This window comes from Puma concolor, chromosome D1, assembly GCF_028749965.1.
Source record: "Puma concolor isolate L17-30 chromosome D1, mPumCon1.1.hap2, whole genome shotgun sequence".
NCBI lineage: Eukaryota > Metazoa > Chordata > Mammalia > Carnivora > Felidae > Puma > Puma concolor.
The window spans coordinates 90,936,195-90,961,822 of record NC_141676.1 but is presented as its reverse complement, the minus strand read 5'-3'; the positions used below and the strand labels follow the sequence as shown (position 1 = coordinate 90,961,822).

Genomic DNA, 25,628 nt, shown 5'->3' with positions numbered 1-25,628 from the left:
AATAGACATTAAACAAATATAAATAAATAAAAATTAAGCATCACGATTGTGTTTTTAAGATGTACACTCTCAACTGCGTGACAACATGACCAGCTAAAAGGTCTTACTTCCAGTGCTTGCAGATGCCCAAGGTTTCGCTGCGTCGGGGTATTACATTAAAATGTGCCTTTTCCCATAGAACCACAAATAATTAAAGTCTCAAACACCACACTAGTGTGTCTGCCACTGATTCTTCAGTGATAAACACACATTTTAAGAAGCACTAGATTTTCATCCGTGTGAAGGAAATCTGGTGATGAAATTATTGGTAAAGAAATGAGAATCCCAGAAAATTAAGAAGACCCACAGGGAATGCCATACCGGTCTTTTCTTTAATCCCATCAGAGCCATTTCCATGGGAACACGTGTTCAGGTCTGGAATGCTTACCTAGAGCAAACGTTGTACGTTTGCTGACAGCGTGTAGTGCGGTAGGCAGGTATACGGAAAACGGCTGGCTCACCGGGGCCATTGGTACTAAACAGGCAACTTTTTCTACTGCAGGCAAAGAGGGAGAGGCCCTAATAATTTAGGATAAAGAATTATTTGTAATTTATGACTCCCAAAAGGAAAACTAAGCTTTCAAAAGCTGAATATCGTGTTTTTCAACAAACACCGGTTGATAGGGAAATATTTTTGAGAAGAATTCTGGCACAGGCATCCGCTCTCGACCCCCGGTCAGGCAGCCAGGCTAAGTTCAGTACCCGCCTCAGTCGAGTACTTTCTTCATCTGGGTTTGCCACAAACCAGCTTGCCACAGAGTGTAGGAGCTGACTCCTTTCTGGTCATTTCTCTCTGAAAAGTCAACAGGATGTCCAAGATGCTTTGAGGGAATCTTTGGAAATGTGGTGGTTATTTTGAATCCCCTTGTGGAGGGCTCCTGAGCTCAGAAGCCAATTCAGTTTCCTTGAAACTGGCAGCTTGGGAGTCAGGTCACAGCAGATGGTGTGGGCTCCTTGGGGCAGCCCTAGATGGGGCAAGGCAAGTCTGTCTACACCTTCCAGCACAGTGCGACAGGTCTCTGCCTTTCTAAGTGACTGTTTGACCTGGGAAAAACCTTGCCAGGCGGCACACTGTGGCAAGTAGATATAAAAACAGGAGACGTTAAATCTCTTCCCTCAAATATATTCCATTTGGTATCATAATGTGTCATACACTCAGATTTGAATGTTGTTGAATATCCCCAATTACCCCATTCTGTTATAGCCATATTAGGTTGAAAAGGAAACACATACACAAACAAGTCTGTTTTAACCTGAAATAATTTTGTTGATATTTGAATTGCTTTCAGTGGGACATTTGCTTTCAACCACAAGATATCTCCATCTGGATTATCGGAGTACAAAATCTCTTCTCTCCCCCCTCCCCCAACCAAAACAAAGAAACAAACAAAACCCCAAACCCACAACTCAGCTTCAAATAAGTTTTGAAGAAATGAGACTCTAAATATTTACATATGGGTCGAGAAATAAATCACAAAACTATTTACAAAAATACACAAGCTTATATGCATTAACAATTTACACCAGTTCACAAAAATATTAAAACATAAAAAAAAACACTATATAAATTAAAGTTAAGAACTCAAAAGTATGATCTAAGACTTCCTAGGATGCTTCTCTCATGCAGGTCATGGCTGAAAAAATCAGGTTTTGCTACCTTAGAATCTAAACTGTGAAACAACCATTTTTAGTCTTTGAACGCTAACAGTACTAATCAGAAAAGGAAAAAAGACCCTCTGTGCACACCAACATTAAAGTATACCATTCCTGACATTTCCGTAACACACACTACTGAAAATCACATGCCTCTAACCATTTGGAAAGTAACTTTCTGACATACTTCTGCTTTCCTTATTATTTCCTTACACACACTGCTCAGACGATACTCGGCCAACATAATGAATGGATGACTGACAAACGGGGCTGGGAACGGGTATTTGGACTTTGCAGGCTCCGTTTTTAACTCAAAGGGCACATTCCAAATTTATGCCATATGTGTCTATTGCTGTTTCCCATGTGGTCACCCAGTCTTCTATCTCCACTCATATTAATGGTCCCTCTTCTTTACATAGTCCTAGAATTTTTCAACCTGACTCTAACTTTAAAAAAAAAATGCTCTGCCATTATAAGTGTGCAGGCCCTATCCGTGGGACCATCCCGGAGACTTGCATGTTTTAAAGGAAACTGAATACAATAAGCAGTAAGACTCGGATGAAATTAATAAGAAAATGGCACCTCTGGGGCAGTCAGCGAAGTCTCCGGCCAGATGTCTAGGGCGTATTCGTTTCAGTCAAACCAAACTGGGACATTGGAATTTTGCCAAAAAGATACAATCTGGAGACATGGCGAAGAAAATACCAATCGAATTCAATTATGGGTTTGATGCACAAGGGCAGCTCCATTTCCTTGATCACAATGTTCCGTATCAAAGCTCGAACATTTAATTACTGCTTGTGAAGCTGCACACAAGGTGAACTATGCTGAGGTAACCTGGCTCACAGTGATTTGCCGTGCACTTTCTACCCTACAAGACCAGAAAGGGAAAGATACAGGCAAAGTCCCTCAAAGAACTGACTCCAAAGTTAAGGCTGTATCTACATCAAGTGACACAACTCTAGATTTTACCTAAAGTTTGTGTTTCACGATTATACCAGTAATTTGGGTCATTCTTCTGTATTCAAAATATTCACCTGATATTTCTAAGCCCATAGGACATTAATAAAGTAATTGCTTTGAGGAATTAACCTTAGTATTCATAAAATAGATTTAGGTTCAGGAGTAAACAATGTGTGTGACAACAGATCCACAAATATTAAGACTGGACAGGACTCCTTCAGCCACCTCCTTCTGGGCTCTCCGTTACTAACACCATCTGTACCTCGTCATACCGGCTCCTTTCTAACGCTCCGTGCTGCTGGTGAGAACTTACAGGGCATGTGTGACCTCAGAGGGGTAATGCATTGCCTACTTGACAAAAAGATGGTTAAGGTAAAAAAAAAAAAAACGTTAATGCTGCATACTCACCAAAGATCAAAATCCTGTATGTAGCACCTGACATGTTTGTGTGCTAGAAGAAAGTGTCCTATCAGGTTTCCTAACACTGTGACTATATTCCCATTGTGTCTACATGTTTAATCTAGAGACCTCCGTTTCCACAGACCTTTCACAGGTCAGCATTTCAGGATTGCTACCATGATCTTTATTGACTGAATTCCTCTCATCAATTCTGGGGAAACAAAAGAAAACCTTGTAGAGTAGCTCCACATATAAATAAATGTGTTCTTAAAACTTTATTTTTCTCTAAATATAAACCCTTAAAATGCAATCACATGATTTTCTTTTAAATAAAAAAAAGAACTGGCAGGAATCCTAATCTTTATACAATTTCACAGCAATAATAGCAGCATGTTTTTAGCCTCGTAAAAGATTTCTTCCTTTGCTCTAAATAAAAGTTAATTCCAAGTTTTAAAAAGCCAGAGCAGCAATCATCCAGTAAATGGAATGAAATTCTCCTAGTGTCTTCTACAAACTGAGCTTTTAAAACATGTGCATGGACAAAACTCAAGTATTACTGAGAGTTATGGAATGCCACGACAATCTAAACTCGTTTGTAAGTATAGGACTGCCTTGTCAGTCTGGCGTATGTGCTCGGGGGGCAGGGGGTGTTGAGAAGATGGAGTGGAGTGGCCGGCCAGACAGTGGTCTGCTCCTGCTCCAACCGGGAACGTGACTTTCAAAAGAAAGTCCTGGGTACTCAACATGTTTAACATGCCCGCAGAGTTGTAAGAGCTATTCCTGCGATGCTGGTGTAAATGGTAATTAAGGACGACTGTGGTTGCACAAGTACAGTGTGAACAAACAGCACGTGAATCCTTTAGGATGTAAACAGTGAACTGCCCAGAATTCTGGTGCAATGGGGCTGTGCACTAAGTGTAATTATTGCAGGGGCTTGCAGTTTACTAACAGGTAATTCGTAGCTACTTTAAGAGTTCCCAAGAAACCTGTACTCTGGTTTAGAAACAGAAATTAACATGTAAATTTGTAATCATGATAAACGATGTGTATTTATCCACCAGTCAAGTCATGCTGGGTTTGTTTTTTTTTCTCCCAATGGCAGGGGGCGGTGGGGGGGGAGTGGCTTTGGAGAACAAATGGTGTGAGATGTTTTACTAGGATTACAATTTATCAAATATTATTGAGAGAAAAAAAATTGCTGAAGGCAGGCAACACATCAGAAGCACTGATGGGGTTCTGTGGTGCTAACAAAGTTCACTGAGTTCTGCCTACGAAGCTTCTTCTCACTTTAGAATCCCTTCTGCAGTGGACATCAGCCTGCTCGCCGAACTGCACGGAACAACTCTGAGAAGGATGAAAAGGACGTGGTTCAGCTTGGGTCTAAATGGCCTGACATTTTATGATGACTCTTTCTTAAATGCTTCAAGTCTTAATTCCTTTATTGTTTTTTGTAATTATAATGTGCTAATTGTCTGACAGAATCATCTGAAGGATCGGGGAGAAGTTTTTCTCTGTTCGAATTTAACACACCAGACCCTTCCAAGTCAGGGAGAAGGAAGTGAGGGTAACTGAGTGTCAGTCTGGGCACCTGCATGGCTACTGAAAAAGTACAGAGGAATGCCACAGAAAATGCAAAAGCCTACCAGGAAATAGACAGAAACTGCTCTGCGCTATATAGCAAACATTAAGAAGGACAAAGTTAAATTCAAATTCGGTGAAAGGCAGTCCTCAGGCTCTTACAAAATTAGCCCCATATGGCAAGTATGGTCTGTGACAAATTTCTTCACTAGGTTTTCAACACAGTGCTTTACAATCATTCAGATTTCTTTTAATGACAAAAATCAGTCTATAGATGGAAGAGGTGGAGATGAAGCAGGAAAGGGGGAAAAATGGTAATTTTTCTTTTTTGTTGTTGTTTTTAATGTGGTAGGGGGGAATTGTAGCTTTTTTTTTTTTTTTTTAATCTTTTTGGTTACTGAAAAAAATAGAACAGTCCACTGTCCAGCAGAGGCTGCTTCAACTCTATTGCTCCGGGGCTCATTCTGCATGGATCTGTGTTTCGGGGTGCTGCAAGGACAACTCTGTGGGCAGGAAGGCCCCCTGACCCAGAGCGGTAGCATATGTCCTGTTTTGTGGGTGGGGGAAGCCAGAGGGCACATAGGTCCCCATCGCTCCTCCTGCAAAGCCTCCTCGCTGGTGCTGGGGTGGGGAGTGGTAACCCTCCAGGTTGTCATACTGGGACACAACAGTCATACCGCCCTGGCGCTTGCCGTGTGTTTGGTATTGGTACAGCACAGTGGGGTCCCTCTCCGAATGCTGAGTATGGTGGAGCTTCAGGCTATGACTCCGCTCCGGTTTCGGGGGTGGGACTACTGACTGGCCCAGGTGTTCCTCCTCTTTGTAGCAGTCTCTGGAGTGTTTCTCTGGGGCGGGAGGCTGCCTAGCCCGAGGCCTCTCCAGCTCTTTGGAGAGCCTCACCTCTTTGTGGTTCAGTCTCAGAGATTCCTGCCCCGATGTCATGTATGTCCCTCCAGAGTTATGGTAGCTGGCTGGCTCAGAAGTGTCTGGAATCCCTTTGGGCCCATAATCTAACTGGCCAGCCCCTTGGGGGTAAGGTGGCCCATTTTTTGATTCACATAACTGCCTATGGCTTGCTTCCTGATGTGCCCTGTGCTCAGGGAGACTACAACCCATGTCGTGAAGCTTCCTGTTCCTGAGGCTACTCTGCTTCTGAGGGAGGGATGGTTTCTCCGACTGTCCGTTGCCATATCCTCCGTGGTGGTGGGCTCTATCAAACTCTGGCTCTGGATGCTTCCTGTAGAAGCGCTCCTCTCCCTCGGGACTGACGGCCTTGGCTGCGTGCCGCCCCTCCTTGCCCTCTGCCACTGAGAGAAGTCCAGTTTTCCCAGGATCTGATTTACTACGCAGGTGGATGACATAGATCCCGCCCAGGTCATCCTGCACGGCCGGGGTCATGTTATCATACTGGGACATGACAGGCCCTTTCACCTTCTGCCGAGCGCGGCTCTCTCTCCGGATAGACTGCATGCGGTATTTTTCCATGTCCTCAAGATCCCATGAGGTGTAAGTGTGCTTTACCTCAGCAGTTGGAGGCATGTTGACTACATTATGGTCATTACCAGAGAAATAGCCGGTCATGTTGGCCCGGGGACGTGGGAGCAAACCAGCGTAACTGTAGAAGTTCTTTCCTTGCAGCCTCGGATTGTAGAAGGCAAAATCGCGATTGGGTAGGCGGTGAAGGGGCCTCAGTTGTACTGTGCTGTAGGCGTCCACATCACACAGGGCTCCTTCTGGACTGTAATAGGAGCTAGAAGAACTGGAGTATGGGCTATACCGGTAGTGGACCCGGCCATTCTCAAAGTAAGGCTGAAGCTGAGTGACGTGATAATCTGAGCGGGCCTGGGAGGACTGATATGGCTTATACTGGTACAGGGGTCTTGGGCAGTAGGCTGGTTCATCGTCTGGGGGAACTTCCGTCCGTGAAATGGGAACCGAGCGAATCATGGAAGATGGAGGGGCATGGAGAGACTGTACCCTCCGGATGGTAGGGTACGGAGGAATATCTTCAGGGTAACAACTACTCCTAACGGAGGAGCCCAAAGAAGATACATACTCAACTCGGCCGCATGGCTTGGAGTGATGTCCAGACGCGTTTCTTCCTGGGGCCACGTATGTGTTGTAACGAGGTCCCATGGAGGCTGGTGGCTCTGATCTGGCACCATACACCTGGTGCTGCTCCAATTTATTGTGGTGTGGAGGTACGCTCTGGGGACGGTACTGGCAGTTGGGGATCATACTGAAATGCAGACAGTTTTCTGGACCAAAGGGTTCAGTGGTGACATCAGGCCTCGCAAAGGCGGAATAAGTCGTCTTCTGAGAAGCATGCTTAGGTTGTGGGACAGGAAGTGGTAAAGGCAGAACATCGTCCACAGGAGCTGAGGAAGCAGTGACAAAGGGGTGATAGCTGGCGCTACTGGCAGGATCTGCACTATTGGAGTGGATGGCAGCGGCCATTTTACTCTCCAGCGTCCTGGTGGGGGGCACCGGTGCGGTAAAGCCACAGGACGAGTACACGGGGACAGACTCGGCGCGCAGGTGCAGTGGTGGGGCCCTGGCACCTTCCCGCACCTTGTCAGGAAGGCCCGGCTGGAGAGCAGGAGCAGACATGGGACACTGAACGGCTGTGCTGCCATCACCGACCAGGACATGTGCGGGGTCATCGGTGGCTCTGGGTTCAGGTGGTCTCTCTGGAGCTGGAACTGCTTGAACCTATTGAAAGATGACCACATTATGAGCTTGTTTTTTATGCTCCCCTCTGTGGAATCAAACACTGTTCGACTCGTAACCCACACTCTGAGGCTATTTGGAGTAGCAGCATGAAATTTCCCAAGCCATGTGGTGGCACTGGTCAAGACGGCAAGCCAGTCCGTCCTCGCTGCCAGGAAAAGAAGGTCTGTGCTGCAGCTGCCACAGCAGCCATTACCATCCTTGGAAAACTGTTCTAACTTACGATCAGTCTTCAATGTGAGACAAGGCTGCTTATGACATGACCTTAATGTGCAGACCAAAACACATAGTCAAGCTCAGGGGCACCTGAGTGGCTCAGTCGGTTAAGCATCTGACTTCAGCTCAGGTCATGATCTCATGATCTCGCAGTCTGTGGGTTTCGAGCCCCATGTCAGGCTCTGTGCTGACAGCTCAGAGCCTGGAGCCTGCTTCGGATTTTGTGTCTCCCTCTCTCTCTCTGTCCCCTGCTCATGCTCTGTCTCTGTCTCTCAAAAGTAAGTAAACATTAAAAACATTTTTTAAAGCATAGTCAAGCTCAAAAATATACACCCATCTAGCTAGTCTATCCATCTAGCTCAGCCTCCATGCCAAGAACATTTTGTTAAACAAGGAGAGTTGATCCCAGCTGGAGAGATTTGTGAAGTGAATCACAGTGACAGGTAGTGAGCAGTTTAAGCCCCCGAATCCAGGGAAGGGTAAGGAAGTGACCTGTCTGATGTGCTATTCAAATCAGTTACTGTCTGTCCCCACCTTCTATTCCACCCTGGTCTGTAGCAGCTGAAGCCAAACGGGACCCCCACTGCAACAGTGCTTCCTGAGAAGCAGTTGCTAGAAACAGCATCCTCCACTAAAGACTAGATATTGAAGTCCTTTTAGTTCACGGTGACCACAAAATGCATGGACTACTTTTCTAAAGTACGAGAAAATTTGAAAGAAACTTCAGCATTCTGCATACAACATTCTCTCATCACAACAGATGTCTGGCTGCAGAACAACCTGCTGGCTTATGCTAGGAACTAACAAAAGACCTAAAATGATGTAATCGCTTACATTTCTAAAACCTCTGTAAGGCAGAAAGGCAGAATAAAGCACGGTCATTGTGCACATGTGAATAATTGGCACAGGGTGGTTAAATGACTTGCCCACAGTCACAATGAATCACTGGTGGAGTTGGGCAAAAAACAAAAAACAAAAAACAAAAAACAAAAAATACCAACCTGCAGCCCCGAGAGCTGCAGCCCAATGTGACTTATTTGATCATGACTCTCTGTATTACAAGAAGAAACCACCTAGATGCTTTAGGAAGAGAAGATAGCAGGCAGAGTTCAACAACAATCATTGAGTAACTGCTCCTTCCTCAGAGAACAACCAGCATCAGGGTAAAGGCAGGGTCCAACCTCAGATAGGAAACGTTTCATGGAAACCTGCCACAGGACTTAAAATAATGTCGTATCTGACTCACCCTGCTGACAAATGACATACCTTTGGAAAGCATTTCTTTCATCTCCCTGAATCCCTCCCCTTCTTACCTTGTGGGAATTATTTAATCCCGTGCTGGCCGCTGCTTGTACCTGCCCCGTGATGGGCAGCTGCTCTGCTGGCCTCTGGGACGGAGGGGGGGGAAGGGGGCGGCTAGTTCTGTGCGGACGCTGGAGGGTGGCGGCAGCAAAATCGGCTGCGGTGGGTTGCTGGACCACATCCCAGCTGGCTTCCCTGGTGCTTATCTCAGCCGCCGCCGGAGCGGTTATCAGGTAAGCCATGGTGGCTGTGCTGGTATTCTCTTCAGGGGACCCAGAAGGAGGGTAGATTTTGTCCTTCGGCAAACTAGAAGGTGTGGGAGATTTGTCTGCAAGTTCTGAAGGGTGATGGGGTTTATCTACACTTGCACCAAGATAAGGAGGCTGATCTCCGCTATAGAAATGAAGCTGAGGCTGGTCCTGATCCATAAAGGAGACAGTTGGCATACTGGTCTTCCCAGAATGGTCTTCAGAGAAGCTTATGTGATCATCAGACTTAGAGTCTGTTAAGGGAACTGATGGGATTCTGGCCTTTTCTGGGTCCCCAGATAAATAGGTTTGATGTGGATGATTCCCTGGTAAGTCTGCCTGGTGGAGCTGCTCCCCGGATTCAGTTGCACTGGAATGAGCATGATTCCCAACTGCTGTGTCTGCTACAGGCTGGCCACAGTTCCCAGATACCTCATTCTGGAGGCGGGATTCCTCTGCTGGCCTATCAGTTTGGTAATAGGCTTTATCTAGAGTGATGTTAGAGTAGGAACTAGGCAGTTTATCTTCATTTGCAGCCACTGCTAGGTCTCCGTAATTCGTATAAGCAGCCTGGGTGGGCCCTGGTCTCTTCAATGACTGAGTTGAAGCTTGCTGTGCAGACTCAGCCAGTGCTAGCGCCAACAGGCGGGCCACATTTTTCGGAGGCGGTGGTGGTGGGATAAGAGAGACTGAACTGACGGGAACGGAATCCTGAGGGGGGTCATGGGTAACTGCTCCTGGTGGGAAATTGGGAAAGAAAATGAGAGTGAAAAGGTAGCTTGTGTTATCCTGTACTGGAAATCCAAACACTCCCCATCTGATCACTACCAAATAGGTGCCTTCCATATTTCAAAATGGCAATCCATGACTTCCATCCCACATGCAAATGTTGTAGAGAACACATCTGGTTCAGGAGGAAAACTAAAACAAATTGTTTAGAGATTGCAATCTCCTCTTGAACTGCTACAGAGATGAGGGGGAAAAAAAAGCGGGTCCCTCATCTGGCTCAGAAAAGATTGCTTAGAAAACAAGCTTCAAGTGCCTGAAGACTGTTATTAAGAATAGTTTTTTTTTGTTTGTTTTTGTTTTTTACATTTGATGGTGTAGGCTGGCTGGTTAACTTGTAAGGCTATAATATAGGTATTTTTATTAGAAGAGAAAACAGAATCAAGAGCTACGAAGTTGTGCAAAAATTATCCATGAATTCTGACTGTCCAAAGACTTTAAAAGGGGACTTTATGAAGGTCTGGAGCAGGACCATTGGTCCTTTGGGAGACTTTTGTTTGACTGATTTTAATTTAGGGCTTTGAGCCATCAGCACCTCCCAGAAAAAACAAAAAAACATTCTCTTTGATTAAAGGCTAGCTGTGGAGCAAATTTCTCTCTTAAAAGGCACAGATGGCACACAGGATTGATGATCCCTCTTAGCTTAAAGAAAGAATGGAGAAAAACAAATGGTACCTGTCTGAGTCTGTCCAGAAGGTACAGCCTTACTCTGACTGCTTAAGACGGCCTGTTCCTCTTTCCCTGGTGACTCTACTTCTGCAGCAGCCACCTGGTCTAGGGGCTGGACTTCAGACTCACATCCTTCTTGGGACTCTCTCTCTTTTGTTTTCATCTTTACTACCTGGGTGGGGGATCTATTTATGACATCACTTTCTTCAATGCTTTTGTTCCAAGTTGGAGAAGACGCATTCGGAGCTGCTGTATTTGAAACCGTACCAATGACTTCAGATACCCGAGTGGGAAGAGTCACTGAAATTGGCTCAGATATGTTCATTGAAGGCGATTTGCTTAGTTTCCGTCCAATCTTTGGAGAGAAAGCGTAGACAACCTTTTCAGTGAATGAGGATGGCTTGGATGACTTCTCTTCAGTTGGGCTCAAGTCCAGGGTAAAGAATGGACTCAGTTTCTCCTGCAGAGGAGAGACGGCTTCAGAACTTGCCGTGCTTCCTGGAGTCTGCGACTGGCTACCACCTGCTTCTGTATCCTTTTTATTGGTACTTGGTTTATCCTTGGAGTATCCTAATGAATCTAAAAAGGAGGCACCGCTCTCCAGACATTCTGATTCAGCCTTAGGGGGACTACACTGAAATGACATGGGATCAAAATCCAGGCTGGCTACTCCAATGTCTGGTGGGCTCAAGTCAACATCTTCAGCTGCATGAGGAGACATAAGAGCTGGAATATGGAGCAGCCCTACTTCCTCCTCACTTTCATTGTCATGGGGCAGATTATCATAGGAATTACAGCGGTTCCCCAGCATTTCTCCATTAAAAGAGGCACTCAGTGCATCACTGCTAGATCTGGGTCTTCGGGGTCGGAACAGCTTGGAATCGCCTGGCAAAAACGGATAACAGTATCAACATTTGAATGCATATGATACACAATACACAACACCATGAAAGTCACCTAGTCAGTAGAGTAGTAATGCACTACGGAGGGTAAGAAAATGTTAACGTCTCAGTTTCTTTCCAGAAATTGTCTCTTGGGCGTATGGTTGGAACTCCCAAACCAAAAGCTAAATAACAAAAATATCTGATAATATTCAGAGAGAGAATGCAGCGTTTGATGGTTTCAACAGGAAAAGGGACTCAGAACTATTATTATTAGTCCAACATTGACTCCTGTGGTGACTTTGGGCAAGATTTCATTTCTTTTGGTCTTAGTTTATCACTCATCTCACACATGACTTCTAAGAATCAACCACTAAAAGAGTACTTTGGATATATAATAGCAAAGGGGATTTTTCGTTTTTGTTTCTTTGGCAGGAAAAATCCTCATAATAACCACATTTCTAAAAAGCAAACATCTCAACTAAAAACTCCCTACAATTCCATGAAGTATTTACATATACTTAGTACAGGATTCTTTTCAGATACTTAAGCAAAAACAATTTCATTTTTTTCTTTAATGAGTATAGGCTTTGAGTTTCTCAGGCAGAGTCCTTCCATAGTAGACTGTTTCATGATTTTATGATATTGCTAAATATCCACGGGTAAAAGAAATCTTCTATCCCACCATTCTATTACAATTATTAGAATCACCATGTTGAAAATGTACTATAAAGAACTAGATAAATGCATTCAAAATGTGTTAACCACTTATAAAATTAATCTCTACTAAAATATTATTTTCTGCTTAATACTGGCATCTACTCAGGGGTGCCTGGGTGACTCAGTCGGTTGAGCGTCTGACTTAGGCTCAGGTCATGATCTCACGGTTTGTAAATTCGAGCCCCGCATTGGGCTCTGTGCTGAAAGCTTGGAGCCTGGAGCCTGCTTTGGATTCTGTGTCTCCCTCTCTCTCTCTCTGCCCCTCCCTTGCTTGCTCTCGGTCTCTCTGTATCTCTCTCAAAACTAAATAAACATTAAAAATATTTTTAAAAAAATACTGGCATCTACCCAGTCCAGTTCATTATATCTGTGAGTCATTCTCTTAACTACAGAGAAATGGAAAATCTTGGAACCCTTAAGATGTCAGACACCCAACTAAGGGATGTGTGAGGGTTTCTTGAATCACAAGCAGAGCCACGGGTCTATGAGGATCTGGCAGTTAGAAGAGTTAATAAATGAAGATGAGAAATCTGACCAGCATGACAACACCCAAGATACCTCAAAAACATGATTTTAATATCAACAGATTAAGAAAGCCCTTGGGAAATCAATGTAGCTCCTGATTATTTTTGTAAAAAGGGCCTTTTTTTTTTTTTTTTTTGAGAGAGAGAGCCAGAGCAAGTGAGTGAGTGCAAGTGGGGGAGGGGTAGAGGGAGGGAACAAGAGAGAATCTTAAGCAGCCTCCACAGTGAGCACGGAGCCCAACACAGGGCTCAATCTCAGGATCCCCAAACCATGAGATCATGACCTAAGCCAAAATCAAGAGTCTGACGCTTAACTGACTGAACCACCCAGGAGCCCCCAAAAGGGCCTTCTTTATAATCCTGCTGCATATGCCAAACATGAAGTAAAGGATGTCCTATTTGCTATTATATGGTTTTGTCAAAAAAGTTGTACGTCCTTCTAATATTGCAGTTCATTGTTCAGTCTAAAACACAGTACATAACTGCAACTATAACCTGACTTTTGCCAAGTAGGGGCTTAAAAAACTTACTTTCCTGATTTTTAGTTTTGTCAAGTTGCAGTGAAACCATTTTGTACTCTTTACTAGAATTTTGGTCGCCATTTTAAGAGGATTCACTTGCAAGTTTTTTTCTCCTCATACTGAGGATATATCTTCAGATAATGAGGACTGCCTATAATCAATCTGATCTATGAAATTTAATGTCAGGTTAAGCCATTTACAAGACAAAAGGCTACTAGTCTGAAAGCTGCTTCATTTTATACTTTGTGAAACTGTGCTTTCATGAAATCTAAAGCAAGAAATACTAATAACATCATTTTCCACTGGGCATTAATAAATATAAATGGTTAACTTAAAACATTTCACCTATTTTTATGTAAACTGAATAGCAATCATGTCAAAGTGAGGGAATGAGAGACTGGTACTATATGAAAATATCAATGGACAATGCTAGATATTAGGATTCTTTGGAAATGATAGTCTATAGCCTATTTATTAAGCATGTACTTATTAAATATCCTCAATTGTGTTCTTTAATGAAATAAAGAATAAAACAATTGATGCTTTTAGTCTTACCATCGACTGCATGGAGAGAAGTAAGAGATTCTTCACTCTTAGCTGAACGGAGGGTTCCTTCTGCCCTGCCACCTGAAGAAGGAAATCCAAATCGCGTGAAGTTTTATTCACTGCTACAGATGTAGAGGAAAGGAACACTGTTCGTCTCTACACACATTTAAACTGCCAAGAGTGAACAGCTTTACATTTTGACAATCACATTCAATTTAAGCATTATATTATATAAGGTGCTGCCTTGTTTTCAGATGGTTTCCTATGTGAAAAATCTCTTCTAAAAGATTATGAACTTGAGAATACGGATGAATTTTAAAACTTCTTTCCATTGTATTTCCTAAAGACTAGCATGATATCTTAAGATGACATCATACTAGACTTAGGGTACGACCTAAATCTAATGACTGGTGTCCTTCTAAGCAGAGAGGACACAGAGACCGAGGAGGCCATACAAAGACAGGCAGGGAGTGGAGTGACACCACCAAGAGCCAGCAGAAGCTGGAAGAGGTGAGGGAAGATTCTTCCCTGGATCCTTTGAAGGGTATATGGCCTTGCTGACACCTCAGTTTCAGACTTTTAGCCTACAGAACTATGAGGGGATAAAGTTCTGTTGGTTTAAGTCACCCAATTTGTAGCAACTTGTTATGATAGCCCTAGGAAACTAACACAGTGCCTTGATTACGTATGTTGGATCTTATTTGTTAAATATCATCATCCTCATTTACCTCTTGGCCACGCTCAACACTGGTGACACTTTCTGTTTAAACCCCTCCTCCATGATTTCTGGTGATCACAGAAATGAGAGCAAGGTGTGTCCACTGCCTATCCTTCTGTAATCATTTCCTCTTACTCTTTTCGTAACAACTCTCCTTTTTCCAGTCCTTTAAACACTGCTTTTCTCCAGACTCAGTTCCCAACCTGCTTCTCTCACTCAACAGGCTCTCCCATAAAATCTCTCTCCAGAGTTTTCATCCTTGAGCGTTTGCTGATGACTTCCAAATCCATATTTCTACTAATGTTAAGCCCCTTTACTGAATTCCAGATCCATACCACTAATCGTCTCTTGGCCATGTCCAACTCACCGTGTCCAAAATAAACACATCGTTTTTCTTCCCCAGACTACTACTCCCTACATGAATAATGCCATCTCCCTAATCATTTAATGAGAACTGAAAATGATCTTTGCTCCTCTTTTTTTCTCATCCTTCACAATCCTTTGGTCACTCAGCCTTGTAGATTCTGCTTCCTAAATATCTCAAATCTATTTCCCACTTCTACTGTCACTGCTTACTCCAGACACTCACTGTTTGTTTCTTGGTTGTACAATTGTAACTGTCTCCTAATAACTGTCCAGTCTCCAGTCTTCTTCTCTCCCCATATATTCCCTATACTGCTGCTGAAGTCATCTTTCTTCAATGCAAGTGTGATCGTGTTACATTATTAAAGCCACTTGATAACCCCCAAAGGAATGGAAGACAAAACCAAAACTCTGACGAGCACACAAGGCCCCTAGGGACCGAAACCTCTTTTTGTACCACAATGTACCCAGCCAAGTTCCCTGCTCCACACATGAGCACACACCTTACTCTCATTTCCTGAAATACCTTTCTCAGCCTCTTGGTGATCACACGAATCCCTACTTATCTTTCAAAAAACCAAGTCAAAGGGTGTATTTCTGACTACTAGTCCCTTTCCCTATACAAATTGGCATGTCCTACCATAAATACCTCACACAAACATCTACCTCAATTGCTATGATTCTGAATGAAATTTATCTTCTTACACATATGATTTCCCAAGTAAGTCTCCGAAGGTAGGGGCAGTATCTTAATTTTCTTTTTATCTGAGAGGCTGCTATCAATATATCTAGTATATGCTTTACTTAGTACATGACGGCAAACCGAATGATGAATTAAATGAACTGAACGTTGTATTTCTAACATTCAAGCACTACTATCCTTCCTAGATTCAGAAGCTGTCAATGTCAGCAGATGATGGATTTTAAACTATTGTTACGAGTAGTATTTTCAACAACAGTAAGCGATTTCTTTAATATAATAAGATACTCTCATCAATGAATTACCCAGGAAAAAGATAGATTCCTTGGTTGTAAGAGTCATAAACTTAAAAGGCATGTTGAAACATGGTTTTATCACATTTTAAATCTATATAAATGTACATGAATAAACTTAACACCATGGCAGTTATTTTGTATTAACAGCAATATATAAAACTATGCTATGAGTATGTTGTGAATTTTAACCACATTCTCACTCTATATAATCTACACAGTTTCCACAAGAAACTGGGTACTTCTACGTGTTTATGTATGTGTCTGCGCATAAAAGAAGACAATTCAGGGGTAGCACCACAACCGTGGACACACCATACAGAAACACAGTATAACAATACACTGACTACAGACCCAGAGTGCGCCATGGGACGGGCAGTGCGGAGCGGCCGTGTGGGCTGCTGTCCCGGCAGCAGAGCACAGGAAGGGCAGGAGAGCACCAACCTTTCAGAGCCATGGCTTTCATCTCAGAAGGCTCACTCTCATTCCGCTGCAACTTCCGCTTAGAAACAGATGATGATTTCCCCAAGTTGAAAAAGGAACGCCAGCTGCCCACGGGAGATTTTTTCATTTTATTTTGAGGCCTCCTCCTGTAAGAGAGAAAATAACCTGTGTTAAGATATCCCAGGGGCTATCCTTACTTACAGGAAATGTACAAATGATGGAAAGAACCAAAGAGCCTAGAGAGGCACAGCTGAAAACATACACATACACATACATATGTGTATGTGCACCTAAACTGTGCAGCTAAAGCATGAAATGGAAATAAAATGTATAGGTTTGTTTTTTATTTTGGAGAGAGAGAGAGAGAGAGAGGGAGACAGAGAGAGGGAGACAGAGAGAGAGAGAGAGGGAGAGAGAGACCACGAGTCAGGGGTAGGAGCAGAGGGGGGGAGAGAGAGAGAATCTCAAGCAGGCTCCACTCTAGTGCAAAGCCTGATGTGGGGCTCGATCCCACAACCCTGAGATCACAATCTAAGCCAGAATCAAGAGCTAGACACTCAACCGACTGACCCAACCAGGCACCCCTCAATTTTAATATTAATAACTAGTCACAAAGGTAATTTTTATACAGGTTTTTATATTTATATCTAACCTCACAGTAAGTGAAATAAGTTGCGAATAAGAAATATTTGGACGTAGGAATTATTAAAACTCCAAAAATAAAAGAGTTAAAGAAAATTATTTTACATGTAAGTAAACAGAATTCAACCAAAAAGAGGGGCACCTGGGTGGTTCAGTTGGTTAAGTGTCCAACTTTGGCTCAGGTCATGATTTCATGGCTCATGAGTTTGAGCCCCACATCGGGCTCTGTGCTGACTACTCAGAGCCTAGAGCCTGGTTTAGATTCTGTGTCTCCCTCTCTCTCTGCCCCTCCCCCCACTTATGTTCTGTCTCACTCTTCTCACTCTCTCTCAAAAAATAAATAAACATTTTTTAAAAATTAGAAAAAAAATACACCAAAAAGAAAAGTATTACAAACGATAACTAGCATATATTGAAAGGCAGGCACTGTGCTAACTGCCTTATATGTAATAGCTCATCTAAATTAAAAATAACCATATGAGAAAAGTACTAATATTCTCATTGTAAGGCTGAGGAAACTATGACACTAATTTTAAGTAACTTCCTTAATGTTATAAAACTAGTAAATAATGGAGGCAGGGTTGGAACCCAGTATCTACTCTCTTGACTACTATTCTAGAAAGAAATTTTTGAAGAGATTATGGAAAATGCTGGTAGGCATCTTTTTTTTTCCCCCCTCCTTCAGTCTCGCTGGCCCAGCACTGGCAGAAGCCAGTTCTGACACTATCCATCTACCTTGCTAACACTATGCCCAGTATTCCCTTCAGACTAGTCCCACCCGACCCACCTGTCCCTGCTGGCACTCCTCCAAAGTGGCTCCTGCCGCACCTAGCAGGCAGCCTTGGTCAGGATGGGGCCCATCCAAATCCAAAGCAATTCCTGCCCCAGGGAGGGAGGGAGCCACCCCGGCCACCAGCACACGGGCAGTAGCTACAGAGGCCTCTTAACCAGCTGCACCAAAGGTCGCCCCTCACCAAGCATTCCCACAGCAGCTACAGCCAGGCCTCTCAGACCACCACACTGAAGTCCAGCTGTGCCCACCAGTGTGCCCACAGTGGTCATGGCTGGTCACTGTAGGCAGCTGGACTGAGGGCCAGCCCCGGCCACCAGCACATCCACAGCAGTCCCCACCCACTCACAACAGCAGAACACACACAACCCACAGAGGGGACACCCCAGAGCACCTGGTTCTGGTGACCAGGAGGGATTGCAATACTGGGCTCCACAAGATGCCTTCTTCTTCTTCTTTTTTTTTTTTTTTTTCAACGTTTATTTATTTTTGCGACAGAGAGAGACAGAGCATGAACGGGGGAGGGTCAGAGAGAGAGGGAGACACAGAATCGGAAACAGGCTCCAGGCTCCGAGCCATCAGCCCAGAGCCCGACGCGGGGCTCGAACTCACGGACCGCGAGATCGTGACCTGGCTGAAGTCGGATGCTTAACCGACTGCGCCACCCAGGCGCCCCAACACAAGACGCCTTCTAATAACGCTACTACTACCTTAGGCCCGGGAGACAGCTGACTACCCAATACAGAGAAAGAATAATGAGGAGACAGAGGAATATGTTCCAATTGAGATAACAGGACAAAACCTCAGAAAAAGAACTAAACAAAACAGAGATAAGTAATCTACCTAATAAACAATGCAAAGTAATGGTCACAGATGCTCACTGGACTTCGAAGGAGAGTGGATGAAGTCAGTGAGAACTGCAACAAAGAGATAAAAAATGGAAAAGAGAACCAAAAATGCTGAAAAAAACAGAATAACTGAAATGAAAAATACGCTCGAGGGGATCAACAGCAGATCAGAGGACGCAGAAGAATGGATCAGCAACTTGGAAGACGGGGTGGCAGAAACCACATAAGCTGAACAGCAAAAAGAAAAAAATTTTAAAATGACAGTAGGCAAAAGGGCCTCTGGAAAACATCAAGCATCTTAACATTTGCATTATGGGGATCCCAAAAGGAGAAAAGCAGGGGGGCAGAAAACGTACTTGAAGAAGTAATAGCTGAAAACTTCCCTAACGCAGGGAATAAAACACACATCCAGGTCCAGGAAGCCCAAAAGCCTCCCAGAAGATGAACCCAAGGTGGTCCACACAAAGACACATAATAGTTAAAATAGGAAAAATTAAAGGTAAGGAGAGAATCTTAAAAGCAGCAACAGAAAAACAAATAGTTACATACAAGGGAAACCCCATAAGGCTATCAGCTGATTTTTTAGCAGACATTTTTCAGGCCAGAAAGAAGTGAAATGATATATTCAGAGTGCTGAAAGGAAAAAAATCTACAGCCAAGAACACTCTACCTGACAAGGCTCATTCAGAAGAGATAGACTTTCCCAGACAAACAAAAGTTAAAGAAGTTCCCTACAAAACTAGCCATACAAGAAATGATACAAAGCCTTTTTTTTTTAAGTAGAAAAGGCCATAACTAGAACGGAAATGATTAAAGGAAAAAATTTCACAGGTAAAAGCAAACATAAAGATCAATCATTTATAAAGCTAGTGTGAAGGTTGAAAGAAAAAAGTAGCAAAATCAAGTATACTTAAAAAATTAGTTAAGAGACTCACAAATAGAAAGATGTAAAATATGATGTCATATACATAAAATGTAGAGGAAGGAGTAAAAATGTGGTGTTTTAACTTAAGTGACCATCCACTCAATATAAACTGCTATATACATAGGGCATTATATATGAACCTCAAGCCTACAAACCAAGATCCCATAATAGATGAACACACACAAAAGAGAAAGGAATCCAAGCACAACACTAAAGAGTCATTAAATCACAAGGAAAGATAGCAAGAGAAAAAGAAACAAACAAAGAACTAAGAAAATAACCAGAAAACAATGAACAAAATGGCAATAAGTACAACCTACCAGTAACTGCTTTAAACGTAAATAGACTAAATGCTCCAATCAAAAGACAAAGGGTTATTGAATGGATAAAAAAAAAAAAACAAAACAAGATCTATTTCTGTGCTGCCTACAAGACAGTCACTTCACATGTTAAAACAGACAGACGGAAAGTGAAAAAAATGGAGAAAGATATCCCATGCAAATGGAAGTGAAAAAAAAAAGTTGGGGTAGCAAAATTTACACAAAAAAACATACTTTAAAACAAAGACTGTAACAGGAGACAAAGAGGGCATTCCATAGTAATAAAGGAATCAATCCAACTCAGACGCTATAACAATTGTAAGTATCTATGCAACCAACACAGAAGTACCTAAATACACAAAGCAAATATTAACAAACATAAAGGGAGAAAATGACAGTAATACAATAACAGTCAGGGACTTCTAACACTCCACTTACATTAATGAATAGATCCATCCAGACAGAAAATAAAAAACTACCTATCCTTCTCCAACTATTCCAAACAAATAAATGAGGAAATGTTTCCAAATCTATTCTACAAGGCCAGCACTACCATAAAACCAGGTGAAGACACTGCAAAAAAAAAAAAAGAAAATCATAGACCAATATCCCTGATGACCACAGAAGCAAAAATCCTCAACAAAATATTAGCAAATTGAGTTCAACAACACATTAAAAGGATCAATGAGCAAGATAAAGTGAGATTTATTTCAGCAATGAGAGGATGACTCAGCTGCAAATCAATCAACATGATAGACCACATTAACAAAATGAAGAATAAAAATCACATGCACATCTCAACAGATGCACCAAAAGCATGTGACAAAACTCAACATCTGTTCATGATAATAACTCTCAAGAAAGTGGGTTTGGAGGAACATATCTCATCATAACAAAGGCCATACACAGCAAACCCACAGATAACAACACACTTGATGGTGAAAAGCTGAAAGTTTCTCCTGTAAGATCAGGAACAAGACAAGGATGCACTTACCACTTTTATTCAACACAGTACTGGAAGTGCTAGCTATAAGCACTCACACAAGAAGGAAAGGAAAGGAAGGGGAAAAGGAAGGAAAGGAAGAAGGAGAGAAAGAGAGAGAGAAAGACAGAAAGAGGAGAGAAAGAGAGAAAAAAAGAAAAAAGAGAAAAAGAAAGAGAAAGAGAGAGAGAGAGAAAGACAGACAGACAGGAGGCAGGCAGGCATCCAAATTGGCAAGGAAGAAGTAAAACTGTCATTGTTTGCAGATGAAATGATACCATACATAGAAAACCTTAGATTCCACCAAAAAACTAGTAGAACTAATGAATGAATTCAGTAAGTTGCACATACAAAATTAATATACAGAAATCTTCAGCTGTTTTTTTTACATTAGTAACAAACTGGCAGAAAAATAAATTTAAAAAAACCATCAAAAAGATGGTTGCATCAAAAAGAACAGAATGCCTAGGAATAAATTTACCAAGGACGTGAAACACCTATACTTTGGAAATTATAAGACGTTAGTGAAAAAAATTAAAGATGACACCAACAAATGAGAAGACACACCATGCTTATGATTGGAAGAATTAATGCTGTTAAAATGTGTATACTACCTAAAGCAAACTACAGATGTAACATAATCCCGATCAAAATACCAATAGTATTCATCACACAAGAACAAAAAAAAAAAATCCTAAACTTTGTAAGGAACCACAAAAGACCCTGATCAGCCACAGCAATCTTGAGGAAGAACAGAGCTGGAGGTATCACAGTCCCTGATATCAAAATTGTACGGTATACTGGCACCAAAAGCAACACACAGTTCAACAGGACAGCAGGCAGCCCAGAAAGAAATTTATGCATATACAGTCAATTCATCCATGACAAAGGTGGCAAGAAACACAATGGAGAAATGACAGTCTCTTCAACAAATGGTGCTGGGAAAACTGGACAGCTACATGTGAAAGACTGAAACTAGACCATTTTCTATCACCACACACAAAAATAAACTCAAAATAGATTAAAGATCTAAATGTATGGCCTGAAGCCATAAAACTCCTAAAAGAAAATATAGGCAGTAATCTCCTGGACATCAGCCTTAACAGTACTTTTCTGAGTATTTCCTCAGGCAAGGGCATCAACAGCAAAAATAAGCAATTGAGACCACATCAAACTTAAGAACTTGCTCAGTGAAGGAAACCATCAACAAGACAAAAAGATAACCTACTAAATGGGAGAAGATATTTGCAAATGATATATCCAATAAGGGATTAACATTCAAAATATATTTCAAAATCCTACAACTCAACACCCAAAAGACAATCCAATCAAAAAATAGGCAGAGGCCCTGAAAAGACCTTTCCGCCCAAAAGACATCCAGATGGCCAACAGACACCTGAAAATATGCTCAACATCACTCATCACCAGGGAAATGCAAATCAAAAGCACAATGAGATACAACCTCATACCAGTCAGAATGGCGAGTGTCAAAAAGAGAAGAAATGACCAGTGTTGGCAAGGCAGTGGAGAAAAGGGATCCCTCATTGCGCTGCTGGTGTGAATATAAATTAGTGCAGCCATTATGGGAAATGGTATGAGGGTTCCTCAAAAAATTAAAAATAGAAGCACCATATGATCTAGTAATTCCACCTCTGGATACTTACCCAAAGAAAACAAAAACACTAATTTGAAAGACATGTGCACTCTTAGGTTTACTGCAGCATTATTTACAATAGCCAAGATGTGGAAGCAGCCCAAGTGTCCATCAAGATACGAATGCATAAAGAAGATGCCGTGTGTACACACACACACACACACACACACACACACACACACGCACACACAGAGGAATATTATGCATTCATCTCTTCATGCTGGTTGGGAGGTCACACTATGAGAAGTTCTGCCTATTCTAAACTTAATGTCAAACAAGTCATTATCCATCCATTATTTCCTGAGTAATCTGTTCCAATTCAGTTTATGTCTAAATAAGTATCTCAGAGAGAAAATCAAACCCTACATAGTAGAAGTGTATTACTTTTCCTAACAGTTCACCGTCTATGATTAACTTTCATCTTCTTTAAAATGACATGATGTTGTCATGCTTTTCGAGAATCATTTGTGTCATTCCCTATGAAATATCATCTGTAATCAAATGAATGGGTTTTTCTGGGACTAGCTCAACATCGATACAATAATACTAAAATACAAAAGTTAAAAAAAGAAGAACACTTGGCCATGAAAATCACATTATTAAAGAGGATTCAATGAATTTTACCTTTCAAGTGGAAACTCAATTATGGTATGAAACTTTCCCTGAAGTGCAGCGGGTCCTTCTCCTACTTCAATATATTTATTTTCAGTCACAATTGGAGAAGTGACCTGAGCTTGCGTTCGTGCCTGGGCTTCCTCCAATGTCAGCAGCTTGGTGGATGGAGAGGAAACCAGCAGGGACTTGGGTCTCGACAGAGAAGCTTTGGAAAGAAAGAAAAGCAATGAAAAGAGTAAAGATTTTTGGCATAGATAAAAAAAATATGTGTGAGTGTCTGTGTATCAGTCTCCATCTATCTACCTATCTGTGTTGTTTTAAATTTTCTTCATTAAGTTTTTTGAATGGCAAAAATAATAGGGCATTATACTGAATGAGGAAAAGAAGGTGACACAGCAGGTTGTTAACAATGACATATAAATATATATAAATATAGATATTTTAAATTCCTTAAATAATTTAACTCTTTTCCTTTCTGAAGAGATACCAAGCAAGACCGGGTATCAGTGAGATCTCTTTGGTTTTGGAAAAAATTGTTCTTTTGCTGCTCCATAGCATATCTTTATATACATCAATAAATGACATATTTTTTAATGTGTCATGAACTTACACAATAGGTCTAATATGTAGTACTCACTAAGTACACACAAAATAACTATTAAGCTATGCATTTTGAGAAGTGGACATAAATTAGCTGCTTTCTACCAAAGACAGTTTTATTATTACACTGAGATAAGAAATGCAGTTTTCCATCCCTTTATAAGAACAGATACAAACAAAATGTTCCTTGTAGTAAACAAAATCCGTGTGAGCTGTACCTGCTCCATCCTGAATGACAGCACTGATTTTCCCACTGAAGAGGACATCTACGTGATTCAGGATGAATTCAACCACCACAGACTGAATTCTCACTTCCATAAAAGCTGCTGTCCCACTGAAGCAGGCAGATTCTATCTGTTTCGATCTGGGGGGTAACCAACATTACCATCAGAGAACTCCAAAGATAGCAGTCTCAAAGAGCATTATTTTTTTTAAATGTGTAAGCCCCAGAGGAAGAAAGCATACTTTTAGCACCTTGGTTAAGCTCCACTTGCCTCTTTTAAGGAGATGCTCATAAGAACAGCATATGGGTTTTACTTTTAAAAACTGTCCTCATGGAACACTGAAGGAACACTTTCATTTAAGATGACAAATTCTACTTAAGGTCATAAGTCAAATGCATCTTACCTTAGCAGGTTTGGAGCCCAAACAATTGCTAGGTTTTTTGCATGCATATTTGTGATGGAACAATAGTCAGCTAGAAGAGACAAGTGTCTCATCAGGAACTCCAGCGTTCTGGAAAATGCAATAGAACGTATTAACAGAAAGAAACACTATGTAGCAGTTTAGAGACTGAAGGTGCTAATTAATTTTTAAGATTTCAATAGAAAAATAGAAAAACAAACCATACAAACTCCAGCAAATTTTTTTGTTGCTGTTTAGGTTTGAATATTATTATTACCACAGAAATGTCAGAAGAATATTATGAATTACATACTCTGCATACAGTAATCACATCTACAGAATTCTAAGAAAAAAGTGTAAGGCAGATGCAGTAAGAATGAACGTTTCTGACAGGACTGGTTCTAAAAAACAGTCTTAGTTTTTAAAAGTCTTTAGGAGGGGCGCCTGTGTGGCTCTGTCAGTTAAGCGTCCAACTTCAGCTCAGGTCATGATCTCACTCCTCGTGGGTTCCAGCCCGGAGTTGGGCTCTGTGCTGACAGCTCAGAGTCTGGAACCTGCTTTAGACTCAGTGTTTCTCTCCCTCCCCCGGTCACACTCTGTCTCTCTCTCTTGCTCTCAAAAATACATATTTTAAAAAAAAATGAATGAATGAATAAAAATCTTTAGGAATATTTGCTCCTGGCTGTCAGACATCTAGTTTCTTTTTTTTTTTTTTTCAATATATGAAATTTATTGTCAAATTGGTTTCCATACAACACCCAGTGCTCATCCCAAAAGGTGACCTCCTCAATATCAGACATCTAGTTTCAAGGACACCAGTGAAGTAAGTCCTCCATAAAAGCTAATTTCTCAACACATGATATCATGAACTTATGATATTCTACTTGTAACAGACACGCTAACAGGAGAGGACTTAAACTTTTCTTTTATAAAAGAAAACAGTATTTCACCAGCCTAAACAGTTAAAAGAAGAATTGCAGTGGGCACCAAGGACAGAGAATATTTGAGTAAAAAATGTGCTTTTAGAAGAGAAAGCCTATTCCAAATCCTAATATCCTGGGTTATCTTATTTGCTTTACTTAAACAATTCTATGCATATATAGAGAGATTAAAATAACAGGGCAGAACAGTTTTGGAAAGAAAACATGATCAGCTTAGATGCAAGTGAGATCAGATAAACACACAGAGGTATTACCTACATTTCTCAAAGTGCCCCTACCTACAGTGTATAGGGACTGAAGCCATTAAAGACAATAAATAGGAGACAGAAGTTTAAGACTGTTATATGAAACAGTAATGAAAGTTAAACTGTGGTCGGCATATGAGCCCAAGAGA

At 41.7% G+C, this 25,628-nt stretch overlaps 1 protein-coding gene across 11 annotated transcripts in view; it reads right to left on the bottom strand.

Annotated features, from left to right (window-relative positions):
- Positions 1–1,281: 1,281 nt before the first annotated feature.
- ARHGAP32 (Rho GTPase activating protein 32) overlaps positions 1,282–25,628 on the bottom strand; it is a 306,604-nt gene continuing 282,257 nt past the window's right edge. For all 11 annotated transcript variants that reach the window (XM_086678673.1, XM_086678676.1, XM_086678671.1 and 8 more), the window contains 8 exons: positions 24,297–24,404; positions 23,888–24,033; positions 23,079–23,274; positions 16,294–16,439; positions 13,785–13,856; positions 10,590–11,468; positions 8,892–9,865; positions 1,282–7,344 (listed from right to left, as the gene is read on the bottom strand). In XM_086678673.1, coding sequence (XP_086534799.1) covers positions 5,092–7,344; positions 8,892–9,865; positions 10,590–11,468; positions 13,785–13,856; positions 16,294–16,439; positions 23,079–23,274; positions 23,888–24,033; positions 24,297–24,404 — 4,774 coding nt within the window. In that variant the 3' untranslated portion in view covers positions 1,282–5,091. The remainder of the gene's footprint in view (positions 7,345–8,891; positions 9,866–10,589; positions 11,469–13,784; positions 13,857–16,293; positions 16,440–23,078; positions 23,275–23,887; positions 24,034–24,296; positions 24,405–25,628) is intronic.